The sequence below is a fragment of the Mytilus edulis genome, chromosome 6 (genome assembly GCF_963676685.1).
Source record: "Mytilus edulis chromosome 6, xbMytEdul2.2, whole genome shotgun sequence".
Classification (NCBI taxonomy): Eukaryota; Metazoa; Mollusca; class Bivalvia; order Mytilida; family Mytilidae; genus Mytilus; species Mytilus edulis.
In genome coordinates, this window is record NC_092349.1 from 93,248,503 (window position 1) to 93,262,757 (window position 14,255).

Below are 14,255 nucleotides of genomic sequence, written 5' to 3' on the forward strand. Positions count from 1 at the left end.
AAGACATTAGGAATTGAATGGTGTATTCATTATGATGTGTTTCAATTTCGTATCACGCTCAGCAACAAGCCGCCTTCAAGGCGTGAACTGCTGTCTACACCGAGCTCGGTATATGATCCGCTAAGTATTATCTCACCCATTATTCTTGTTGTGAAACAGCTCTTGTAAGATTTATGTAAGAATCAATCCGATCGGGATACCCCCTTACCGGAAAATATCCAGAACAAATGGAAAAGGTGGAAGCAAGATTTACTAGACATTGAATTAGTTATCGCCCTTGTCAGTAAACAAACGAAATACGAACTAGATCAGTGTGAAATTGGACAAAAGAGGTAAATTTGTTGTGTTTTATGTACTGTATTGATATATACTTCGATGTATCTGTCGTATGAATATATTTTCTTTTTTTTTACTGTATTACTAAGGTTGTTTTAATCTTTCTTTTTAGTCAGGCAAACTTCGAATTCAGTACGAGGATACCTGCGACACTATTGCATTATGTATTATTTAGTCATACGTCTCATACCAATAAACAATTAAAATTTATGGATTTGAGCTTTGAGAAGCCCACTACTACTACAATAACAGTAAAACATGTACATGAGAACGAACTATAAAAAAAAAAAAACAGTTGAAAAAGGCCGAACTCATCAGATGGGAAAAAATACAAGTGGACGTGAACGGGTGATAGTACGTGTACACCAGAACAACAACAACAAAAAAAAACACTCGGTACATGAGAATATATGCAGTTAACTGGCAGCTACTTCAAAGCCTCAAACAACTAATACAAAAAAGTCATGCATCTAAGACTAAATAATCAGATAATGGTGTTGATTAAAATTTACACCATTCCAGGACCATTTGTTTTCCACAGAATAATTTCGACAAATAATTTACAAATTCCGACTTGACGGGTTCAAAAAATCTTGAAAGATCTTGAGAGTAGAGAAAACAACATGTCATTATTAGATGAAAAATCGAAAACTTAAAATCCAGGCTAAAATAAAGCTTAGGTACGTCAATACCCCATGATGTCGCGGGAGTGTTCAAGTTCTATTACATATTTATATATATAAACAATAACATTTTCATGCCTTATATATCAGTACGCCGCTAGATTAAAACTGACGTGGAAAGGTAACACACGGCCAGCGAAAGCTCTATTTTTAAGAGCCCAGGTGGTCGTGTGGTCTAGCGGGAGGGCTGCAGTGCAGGCGATTTGGTGTCACGATATCACAGTAGCATGGGTTCGAATCCCGGCGAGGGAAGAACCAAACATTTGCGAAAGCAAATTTACAGATCTAACATTGTTGGGTTGATGTTTAGACGAGTTGTATATATATTCATTAAATAAAATAATAAAATAAGTAAAAAGCTAACAGTTCCATTCTATCGATTTTAACCGTCATTGGGACTCTTCAGGATGAAGGATGAAATCGATAGAATGGAACTGTTAACTTTTTACTTATTTTATCATTTTATTTAATGAATATATGTTAGACTCAGATCGACGTCCGGCCTCTAATCGACGTCCTTTCCTCAAATCGACGTCCGTTTCTCAAATCGACGTCCAAATCTGACGTCACATTCTCAAATCGACGTCCAATACTTTGATACTCTAATCTACGTCAAATGTGACGGCATGTATTGCCAAAACTACACCCGATTGATTTTAGTCGATTGTAGTCGTCTTAATTTGATGTCCAATATCAATAAATGACATAACTAAGGCTGTTAGTTTTCTCGTATGAATTGTTTTACATTGTCATTTCGGGGCCTTTTATAGCTGACTATGCGTTATGGGCTTTGTTCATTATTGAAAGCCGTACGGTGACCTATAGTTGTTAATTTACGTCATTTTAGTCTCTTGTGGAGAGTTGTCTCATTGGCATTCATACCACATCTTCTTTTTTATATCAATTGTTTACGCTTATACATGTACATGTTGTGTAGGGTTCAAACATTAATACATACTTTCCATATAATGTTTTTTCAACCCGAAATAGATATCATGCATATATTAAAGTGTATCTTGATAAAAAGTTAATCGAATCAATCTACATAGTAGTTTGTCATTCCTATTCATGTTAATGAATGACATGCATGTACATTGTAAGTGTATGTAAAGGAGAAAGGAACTTAACGACAAAGAAAACCAAACGATATATATCTAGAGGGAAATTATTCAATTTTCAACAATAGACAAAATAAGGAAGTACAGCCAATTGTTGTTTTTTTAGTATTATAATTCGGACTATGTTAATTATTTTTCAACATTTTTTTTAGTTTTACACCTGTAGTAAAACATGTACGCAAGAAATTGGCACTATGCATTATTACAAAACTGTTCTAGGTTAAGTGCTCACACACATGCTTAACCCTAACATAATCTTTATGAGCCTGTAATGCAGTGGTTTTCGATGGTTTGTGTCTATCATATTTGTTTTTCAGATATTTTCTTTATAAATAAGACCGTTAATTTTCTTATTTAAATTGTTCATTTTGTTCATGTGATACCACATCTAATTTTTATGTAATCTCTAAAATTTAAAAAAAATTATAACACAACCTGTTTGCATATTTAGTCTAGTATGCAATAAATCTTTAAAAAAAAACACACATTTTTTTTAAATAGATCCTATTTGTCACACATATGTTTAAGGCTCTAAAGGTTTCAGCTGCTGTGGGTTCTGGTCAATTTTGTACTATGTGTCCAAAACGGATGTTGATTAAAGAAGCTGAAAATTGGAAGTCGATTAGAGAAACCAAAAAATGGACGTCGATTAAATAGGCATAAAATTGGCCGTCGATTTGGAACGATATTTTATTGTGACGTCAGATTTGGGCGTCGATTTGAGAAACGGACGTCGATTAGAGACCGGACGTCGATCTGAGTCTTACATATATATATCTGCACTTGTGAAAATCATTTTTTACGCCTATATATATAATATACAGATATTGTGTACTTTAAAAGAGGGACGAAAGATACCAAAGGGACAGTCAAACTCATAAATCTAAAACTGACAACGCCATGGCTAAAAATGAAAAAGACAAACAAACAACAGCACACACGACACAACATAACAAAATAACTAAAGAATAAACAATGCATGAATAGATTATTTTTTTATTATTAATTTATCTAAATATAAATGAGACATGTAGTATTTTTGCCAAAGAGACAACTACTCACCATAATCCAAATGACTAAATGTTAGCAACTTAATATCCCTGTATGTACAGCTTTCAATAAGGAACAAATTCTATACAACATCTAGCAAGCTATAAAATGTCATGAAATGACATATGTAAAACAATTCCAAAGAGAAAACTAACGGCCTGATTTACGTAACAGACTATAAGCGAGAAACAAACATGATTAACAGTTAAAATCAACTACTATTAGTATTCCACTCTAGTTGTTCACAAAATATATATATAAAGCTGTACGGGTACTTAACAAAAGAGACGACACTGTTTATATATAATAAAACCAGCAGATAAAGGTAGTGCCGTTGTCGTCATGAACAAATGTGACCACATTCAAGAGACAGAACGTCAACCTTCTAATGAGAGATTTTATAAGAAATTATACTATGATCCCACCCCTCATTTAACATGTGTGAACAGGGACATATTGATGAAGATACGTTTAAATATCTAAAACCTTGAAAATCAAAGCCAGAGCGTTTCTATCGTCTGCCCAAAATAAATAAAGTCAATAATCCAGGTATACCAATTGTTTCCGCCACTGCCAACCATTTAGAGAAAATATCAGAATTTCTTGACTTTCATCTGAGACCACATGTAGAAAATTTACCATCCTATACACAGGACACAACACAGTATCTTATGAAAAGGAAATCTTTAAACCCTCTCCCACCTGAAACAATCCTTGTCTCGCTTGATGTTACCTCCCTCTAAACTAACATCCCCATGACACCAACACCAACACCAACAGATGAAATCCGCAATTGACACATCTTTTTGTTATTAAAAATTGTACTTTTCTAAGAGTACCCTATCATTCGTGTATTTAAAAAAAAATGTGCATGAAGAACACCCCTTTGCCTAAAATTGCTCACCAAAACGAGTTTCTGTCATATTTCTTGATTTTTCTACACTAATACATGTGCATGCAATAGTAGAGATTCGGTTATCACTATTTCACTTTTCTTTTCCAATTACCTGGGCAGCACAAAATAAGCAAAGAAAAAATATCTACTACTTTTTCACCTTTAGCAAATCCGATAATCTTTAGTCAGAACATTTAAAACACGAATGATAGTTTTAAGAAAAAAAGGCTTTTCAACAGATCTATATATTATAATACTATAATGCATTTGCAATGCATAAAAACCTTTTTTTTCGTAGCACTTCAAAGTGAGATAACTTCTTATATCACATATTCTACTTTAGGCCTGAAAGATATAGTGTTGATGTTGTTAGAAAATGATATATCTGTGCAGCTCAATTTGTGTCCGAAGGCAATGCAGAACAATATTTGTAAATGGTTTTCTGGACATCATTATTTATAAACAATTAAAAAAATTTCCATATTTAGGAAAACATATTTACCACTTCAGTCGAAACAAAATCCTCATATGTACGATTCTTTTTTCCCTTGCAATACAATTACATCGATGAATTCAATTGTAAAAGGGGGGAAAAAGAGGGGACAAAAACGTAAAATATATTTTCTCACCATCCTTTTTTAGAAATTCAAAATATAAAGATATCAGACGAAGAGCCATGAATCAAAAATCAACAGGAACATGCATGATTCATGTATAAAAAAATGTCACAAACGACCCACAGACAATCAAACTATTTGACAATTGATTAGACATTTGGCTAACTAAAATGTTTCATTGGGCTTATATTCATATGCTGATGACAATAAAGTTTAATGAAAATATGTAAAAACATCACTTGCCTATACGACCAAACTCTAACATTGACACTACCAAATACAAATTCTATACTGCTTCTGTTATCAGTTCTAAATAATATGTATAATTAAAGATATTAAAACATAATTCAAATAATAAGTAGATATAGGAAGATGTGGTGTGAGTGCCAATGAGACAACTCTCCATCCAAATAACAATTTTAAAAAAGTAAACCATTATAGGTCAATGTACGGCCTTTAACACAGAGCCGTGGCTCACACCGAACAACAAGCTATAAAGGGCCCGAAAATTAATAGTGTAAAACCATTCAAACGGGAAAACCAACGGTCTAATCTATATAAAAAAACGAGAAACGAGAAACACGTATAAATTACATAAACAAACGACAACTACTGTACATCAGATTCCTGACTTAGGACAGGTGCAAACATTTGCAGCGGGATTAAACGTTTTAATGGATCCAAACCTTCTCCCTTTTTCTGAAACAATAGCGTAACATCACAACATAGAAAAACACACGATAAAATATCAATTGGCAGACTTAACTCAAGAAAAAACGTAAATTAATACACAATAATCTTTGTTTGTGAGGATAACATGTTATGAAAGGTTTTCTCTCACATCACATTGTAAAATGTTTTGATGAGTATACCAAAGTCCTCATGAAAACTTGAACGAAAAGTATTTTAAATTAATTGGTAATGTTCTAATTAAGATGTAACTGTAATGTAATAGACTACATAAATATAGCAAAGTATTGGTAATTTAAACATCTACGTTCGAAAGAATTCGATCCTATTCCTGGCTGGTTGTAATGCATGGTTTATTGAACTCATCGTTGCATATGCAATATGCATATCCCTTTTCTCTATTATTGATATTCATCATGTTCATGGTCGATTACTAACCGACCCGATTCACATAACCATTCAAGTGAGCATCGATTTGATTACCAGATATATATTGCAGCAATCTTACAGGCCAACAATGTAAAACTATATGTATGGACACTCGTGGCAGTGGCTTCACAGTAGAGTAAGAGTAGATAGAGTTGATTTCTGTTGTTTGGAAAAAGAGAGAAAAAACTCTTTCCAATTCTATTTTGTAATTCGTGTTGGTATATATGTTACAGTAAATAGGTGAAATTAGGAATTACACGTAATTACTAAACATTTCAGTAAATACCTGTAATCACTAGTCAATTTAGTAATTACATGTTTTTAGTAGTTGTTTCAGTTATTACAGGAATTTACTGATTTTTTTTGTCATTTTTACAGCTATTTACTAACTTGATATTTTTGTTTAAAAATTAAAGACATAATTCAAGATATCAAATAAGAAAGTAAGGAGTAGGGATTTGTAGGGCTTACTTAAGGATCAAGGATTATAAGGCACATTAAAAGTGCATACTCTTCAGTATTTGTAAATTGAAACTGGAAAATGGTTGTTTTATAAGTTTTGAAACTCCCTAAAAATCATTTTGAGCATGCAAGACAATGATACCGATCCAAAATTGAGAAAAACATTTTTGAGAATTGTATAGGCAACTTAGGCAGCTATTTTTTAAGACAGACATTAGATCATGGCAAACTTGGTTAAATGATCTTGATAATTCTTAAAATCTCATAATTGTGTTATATTAAAATCTCCATCAGGCATACTCTGCATATCAACTTGGCCAATAACATGAGTTAAATTCCTTTTACAACATAGGTTTAACTACGACTTCTTTTTTCAGACATTTGTGATGAAGCTGACATTCTTCACAAAAAAAATTATACAAATTGATGGCGTTAAGAGTCACATTTTCATATTTCCGTGTTTTTATGAGTTCTTCAAGGCCTCCAAACTTAAGCTTATATACCTCCAACAAAATTTTATCATCGTTTCTTCCTGTATAAGAATGATCTTTTTGTGGATTGAAAAAGTCAACTAAATGGTCCATCCCTTTTGTTTTACTTTCAATGTTGACATTCTTTTCCTTTTCGTCGAGCCTGCGTTTTTTGTCGCAAAAGCGAGACATAGCGAACCAACCTAATAATTTCGTCGCCAGCGGCGTCCACAAATATTCGCTCTGTGGTCATATTTTTAAAATTTTGATAAGTTTCTCAAATCATCCTGGATTTCTACCAAACTTGAACAGAAGCTTCAGTTGTTTATGATCAAAAGATATATTTCAAGAAGTAAATTTTGTAAAAATAAAATCAAGTTTTTTCCGTATTTTCCTTATAAAGGGACTTAGTTTTTATCTCAGATAACATTACATTCACACTGTGGTTAAATTTTTAAAAATTTTAATAACTTTCTCAAAATATCCGAGATTTCTACCAAAATTGGACAGAAGCTTGTTTATGATCATCAGATAATATCTAGAAATAAAGTTTGTAAAAAAAAACTATACTTTTTCGTATATATTACTTATTTAAACGGACTATTTTTTTCCAGTTAACATAACATACACTCTGCAGTTAAAGTTTAGATTTCATCAACCATCCTGAATTTTTAACAAATTTTGATAGAAGATTCTTGCAGAACTAGTCAAAAGATAGTATCTAGAGGAAAATTATAAATATTTTTTTCCTATTTTTGTTGGGCTGCGACTCACAGCAAAAGAAGGCGAGACACTGGGTTCTACAAAACCCTTAAAATTTTGATAGCTGAACACTCACTGATTTTCTAATTAGTATTACCATAACTTTTGATCAGTTGACCATATTACAACATTGTTTTAACAGTTAGTAAATAGCTGAAAAAAATCATTTTAAAATCAGTAATTACTGGTAATTACTGGGCAGTTTTAGAAATTACTTGTATTTACTAAGTGCATCGGGAATTACATGTAATTCCTAAATTTTAGTAATTACATGTAATTCCTAAATTTTAGTAATTACATGTAATTCCTAATTTCACCTATTTACTGTAACATATATATTGAGATGCAAAGAAACTTATCAATAAAAAAAGATTAGATAGTCAGGACCCTTTTACACAACTCCAACCTTTGAATTAAAAAAAAATAATTTTATTGTGCACTTTCGCAAGCAGTTTATACAATATTAGTCTTTAAGCAAGAAACAAAAAACAGTTTATATTTATAAGTACGTCCGAGTCAGTGACAACTCTACAAATGATTTATCCATCGGATCACCAGCAAGGATGGTGATACATGGGTGTGTACTTGATGTATTTACAACTCGTCTAAACATCAACCTAACAATGTTAGATCTGTAAATTTGCTTTCACAATTTTTTTGTTCTTCCCTCGCCGGGATTCAAACCCATGCTACTGAGATATCGTAACACCAAATCGCCTACACTGCAGCCGTCCCGCTAGACCACACGACCACCTGGGCTTCACAAAAATAAAGCTTTCGGTGGTCGTGTGTTACCTTTCCTCGTCAGTTTTTATCAAACGGCGTACTACAGTACATGATATATAAGGCATGGAGATGTTATTGTTACAGATCAGCTCAATTATCTATAGTAAAGGATCTTACAAATTAATGCAAGATACAGTCACAGAAAATAATTATATTTATAAGTACGTCTGAGTCAGTGACAACTCTACAATGTAAGGTCATACATATACTTACAATAATGCCGCAGCTATTATAAAGACGTTTGTGTTTTTTATTCTTTCTATGTAAGTGTCTAACTGTTCAAGGTAGAAGTCTTTATCATTATTATGTATGGAAATGATGTCACAAGCTGAGTCTTTTTCCCATACTGTTTAGTAATGATCTGATCTTAGATTTTCTAACAATTTAAAAAAAAAATCAAGTAAAAGATTTGTTCAACAGCCATTGGGGTAAATTTTTATGGGCATAATCGAATGGAAACACTATAAAATGTTATCTTAACATTGTAAGTGCATCAAAAACAACCAATTCATTAAATGTTCACGTATCCTGCTGTAACGATGTACAAAAGACAACGAATTATTAGGACAAACATTAAAATGAATTTATCTTACCTGTATAATAAATATCTTTGGCTTTAAAAGAAGTTCTGGACAGTTTATCGCGCTGAAAAACTGCATCAATTGTATCGTCGGCATACCCGCATCTGTCATATCAACGTAGTCACCATTGCCATATGTCAATAAGGCAAAAATTAGACAGTCTGCATTCTTTAATTTTTCCTTGTCATCTTTTACTAAAAAAAAAACATTCACACATTACCTGGGCCCTCGTGCATATTCAATTATGGGTTATTAGACGTTATCGAATAACACTTAAATTCATAATTAAACTCCCAAAACTCATTTCAAGTCATCCATAATAACTTTAGATGGCGGTAATTTTTTTCTCGAAAAATGCCCCTACAAGGTAAGGGATAAGAGTTGCGTTCTGGTCGTTCCGTCGGTTGATTCAGTTGATCGTTTGGTTGCGTCAAGTTTAAACCTCTCCTTTTTTCCGACGTAGTCGGTATTAGTTTCGGTTTGTGCCCTTTGAACTTAAGGACGCTTAACTATGGCAACAGAATACGCATGCTCGAAAATCCTTTCTGTGATTGGACAAAATGCTGTCATGGTGGGTGATTTGGTTGTGTTTAAAAAAACGTCTCGTTAAAATTATATTGTGATGGAAAGCAAGTGAAAAACTATAAATATTTGAACTAGATCTTACAAAGATTTATATTTTTATTAAATTAGCTCCAATAGCTCTTTGCATCCGTGACAGCTGTTTATTCGGGACAATTATATAATTTGTAAACTTTGTTGTACGAACGTACATGACTTTTAGAACGCACCTACGCATGTGAGATTTCTGCGGGGTTTTGGTGAATGTAAACAGAAAGATACGAGGACCGAGAATACTGAACACAAACAGAGAAAACGTTATTGAAATGGTATCTTTGTGCTTCTGAAGGTTATCGAAATGATAGTTTTAAACATATACTCAAATCTAAATACGTCGGATATCTTTTTTAAAGATAGTTCTTGTTTAATTTACCATTAGGTTCGCTGTTTTTGTTTTAGACCAACAGTTTAAATTTGTGTTTAGACACATGGGTCTATTTAAGCAGATGAGAGACAGAAAATATGAACACGAGGAAGATACCAAGACAAAAACCGTTTAAACTTAAAGGTTGCAGGCAAACTAACAAGAACAGAAAGACAAACAAGTAAATAAAACCTCGACACTAAGCAACATGAACCCCATCAAACACTTGGTTTGACCTAAAGAAGACATTAATAACGTTCAGTATCATTAAATAAAAAAACAACACACTATTTGAAGCCTAAAACATAAATAGTATGAACTTAAAAGCATTTTCTAATTATTTTACTGATAACTTACCAAACATTGCATTACATAATGAAGTCCAAAGTGGTTAGACATGTTAAAAGGTTTAATCTCCGCCAATATTCTAAAGACTGGGATTAACATTCTTATGAATGACATAAGCACCACGGACTTGTTAATAATGAATGATGTGTAATCCGACCATACATGTATCTAAATATGGTTCATGTCATTGCCTGCATTATTTGTTTATGTAAAAAGTAAGGAAGTGTATATTTCTGTTGATTAAATAGCATTTAACATGTCTTTTGTATCCAAAAAGAAAGAAGAAAGGAAGAAGTAAGAAACAGACAAACAATAGTAAACATGAAACAACATAGAAAACTAAAGAATAAGCTACACGAACCCCACCACAACCTGGGATAGTATCAGGTACTACGGACGGGTGGTAGATCTGACTTCACATGTGGCACCCGTCGTGTTGCTCATGTTATTACAAATCCGGAAATGAGTCTCTGATTCGGTAAATAGTCTAATCTGGTAGGTCACATTAATGACAGGGATGAGGATTGTAGTTATTACAAAATGAACAAATATCCGATATCATCTGTGAAACGGTTATTTCATAACGGTCAACCAACTCGTGATTGAATCCGTAAAATGTAAGAAGGAATGATTTCAGCTTCCCCATTTGAAACTCTAGGTTTAATAGCTTCCTTGTGAGCTTCCTTGTGAGCAGCAACCCTCTATAAGACATAATTGGAAATACAAGTACGGGAATATCGTATCAATTTGGAGATATATAGCCGGTATGCAGGTGCTGATTTAGTTATGCAAGAAAAAGAGTAAAGTAGTGATGAACTGTAAGCATTGTAACCATTTTCGCATACCAGTCAGCGTGACATATATGAAAACGTTCATAAATTCATCAATACTCTTACATTTCAAACTAGCCATGTAGCTTCAATTGTGAGGAAATTAGACATTGACATCTAAAATAAATGTATCGTATCTGACAGCTGTGTTTTAAATCAATTATTATAAAGAATCTTAAAATATGTATTCCGCCCGCCATGCTTGGTTCAAATTACTTTAATTGTTTCCCATGTAGTATTGTAATTTTCTATAGAGTGACCGACATTGGATTCATACTGTGTTTTGGAGTGTCATTTTTTGCTTGTTATGTTTACTTTGTTCGGTTCCTTTTTTAGGTCGGATCTTTTGTTCTAATATATGATTCATGTAAAGTCAGGGGCGTAGCTAAAAAGAAACGATGTGGAAGCAACTACCGCGGCCGAGCGGAGCGAGGCGAAAAAATTTTGGGACCCTATTATGCAGCAAATTCTTTTTTTTTCGGTTTTCGGTCATAGGACGGTTAAAAGGGGAGCTATATGTAGATAAAAATTTATGAATGTAAAACTATTAATAAATCTTCTGAATATAGTAATACATAAACAACACATATTTGTGATACAGAATTTACTCAAAATTGTCCAAAATCTGCTCTTCGGGTCTGGGCAGAAACAAACTTCTCTATTACTTTGTCAACATTCACACTGAAATTCCGATGAATATGCAGTAATGCTATGTAACTTTCGTTGTTCATTGTTGATCGTACATTTGTTTTCAATTACATACGTAGTACCGTGACTGATAGATCTCAGGGCCATCATGGCATGGTAGCACTCGCGAGATGTTATAAACCAGCGTACGTGTCCGGCATCGAGCGACCTCCAAATTGAATTCGTCAAAATTACATGCTAGGTTAGTTTCGTATGTTTCAGACAATATTGAGATTTTTTCGTTTGTGATATTTCCTACAACACGATGAAGCAGATACAGCACAAAGAAGCGATTTTCTGATAACTTGACGCGACCCCACCGTCTCCAGTTGCCTTATCATGTGGTCTATGAACGCAAAAAATAATGAGACTTTCCACTACTGTTTTGGCGTGGTTGCAGGGTGATTGGCTCCGGTAGTCTGTCAACCACATCGCCTCGGCTTATTTTCAACGATATCGAAGGGATCTGATAATTCTAATGCCGATTGGTACATCTCATTCCAAACTGATGAACTGTACACTGTAAAATGTGCTCCAAAACTACATATCTTAGACTGAGTATTACAAATTCAAAAGTAAAAATCTTGTAAAAGATACAAGTAACCTTCCGATTTTGTCATAATCTCAAAAAAAAAAAAAAAAATTATTTTGAAACCAAATGTCGTTATTTAATGATATTTCATCAATTAAAAAAAGTGACAACATAGTTGTTTCCTTTAACATTCAATTTATAAATTTTTATTTTGCCATTTCTTTTTTTGCATGCCGAATCTATGTGCATGCAACTTTGGAGCTACGATCTTTTTATGAATGAACAGCTTCATCAACACATGTAACTAGGTTGTCAAACTAATATCTGGGATAGACGGAAAAGACACCAAAAGTCTCCGATTCCGATTGACCAACTCATCTCTCTCTCTTCTGCTTTTTTTTTTTTTTTGTGAAAACGACGTGGATGCACGTGCTGTCGTGCCTCCGGGTAGCTACGCCCCTGAAAGTTTACACTGGCTATAAAGGAGACACGACAGATACCAAAGGGACATAAAAACTCGAAAATAATCTGACAATGTCATGAATAGAATAAAAAAAAATACCAAAAGATACGCAACGGTAGGCCTATACAAAAAAAATGAAATCACAAAAATACTGAACTCCGAGGAAAATTAAAAACGGAAAGTCCCTAAGCAAATGGCAAAATTAAATGATAAAACAAATCAAACGAATGGACAACAACTGTCATATTCCTGACTAGGTACAGGCATTTTCAAATGTAGACAATAGTGGATTGATCCTGATTGTATAATTCTAAACCTCTCACTGGTACGACAGTCACATCAAATTCCATTATATTGACAATGATGCGTAAACAAAATGCCACAAATAAAGAAACAAAAAACAAAAAAAACAACAACGATTGAGCAACACGAATTCCATAAAAAAATCGGGGTGATCTTATGTTCATGGTATGAGTCAGCACATCGCTATAATGGTCGGATATAAAAAAGATCTATCGTATGTGTAACATTTCGTGCTTGAAGGACAGGTATACCTAAAATATATTACATGTTTTATATATGATTCCTTACTTCCATTAATTATCTCTAGTAAGTCTGGTGTTGTCACATTTGATAACAAACAGCTATCAAAACCAATTTCCTCGAATATTTCTGATAACGAAACAGCTTCCTCCTCACTTTCTTTACAGCTCATGTTATTGATCACAATTGCTATCCCAGACTTGAATTTATATCTTTCGTCGGACAAATGGCTTGTTAGCGAGTCTCTATCCAAAAGAAAAATTCAATCGAGTGAAAAATAAAATAAAAAATCCAATGAATAAAAAACACATCAGCATAACTAATCAGTACTGTATCTTCCTTTATATTATTGCTTTATTTAATATGATTATTGTTATGAAATATGCATCCGTTTGAATGACTCTCCATTCGAACCGAAAAACGTAGAAAAACAAATGTGTATATCAAACGGAAAAGACAACAACAATCAAAACCAAGGAGTAAACAAAGACTCACAAAACCAAAGGTCATTTACATCCACAGTTAAAAATAAATTAAGAAACAACACGAACTCCACTAACCACCGGGAGTGAAATCAGGTGTCCCGGAAGGGTACGCATGTCCTGCACCGTATACGGCACCCGTCGTGTTATTTCTTTGTACAGTTCGGTAATGATGGAAGGTCATTATGACTGAGGAAGAACATCAGCTATGATTTTGGACACACTTTTGTCACAATGGCCAATCAGCTCATGATGGCGACCGTAAAATTTATTGAATGATGACCTTAATTTGATTTATTTCATGGCCTTCTCTTGGCAACTTTTGAGAAAGCAGTATTCCTCGTTCAACAAAATCAACTTACTATGAGCTAGCTCTAGAGTAACGTTTCAATTGAGACACATATACTCCATATGCTGGTGCCGCTGGGATGTTGCTACACAAAAATGGAAAGTTGACTACAGGAAAATTAAAATCATCGCCTTTGTCATCAATTTTGGTATTCAAC

At 33.4% G+C, this 14,255-nt stretch overlaps 1 protein-coding gene across 1 annotated transcript in view; it reads right to left on the bottom strand.

Moving 5' to 3' along the window:
• LOC139528919 (uncharacterized) overlaps positions 1 to 14,255 on the bottom strand; it is a 178,914-nt gene that overhangs the window by 25,408 nt on the left and 139,251 nt on the right. The window contains exons 19-20 of the mRNA XM_071325156.1: positions 13,316 to 13,512; positions 8,892 to 9,073 (exon numbers count right to left, since the gene is read on the bottom strand). Of these exons, the coding sequence (XP_071181257.1) occupies positions 8,892 to 9,073; positions 13,316 to 13,512 (379 nt within the window). The remainder of the gene's footprint in view (positions 1 to 8,891; positions 9,074 to 13,315; positions 13,513 to 14,255) is intronic.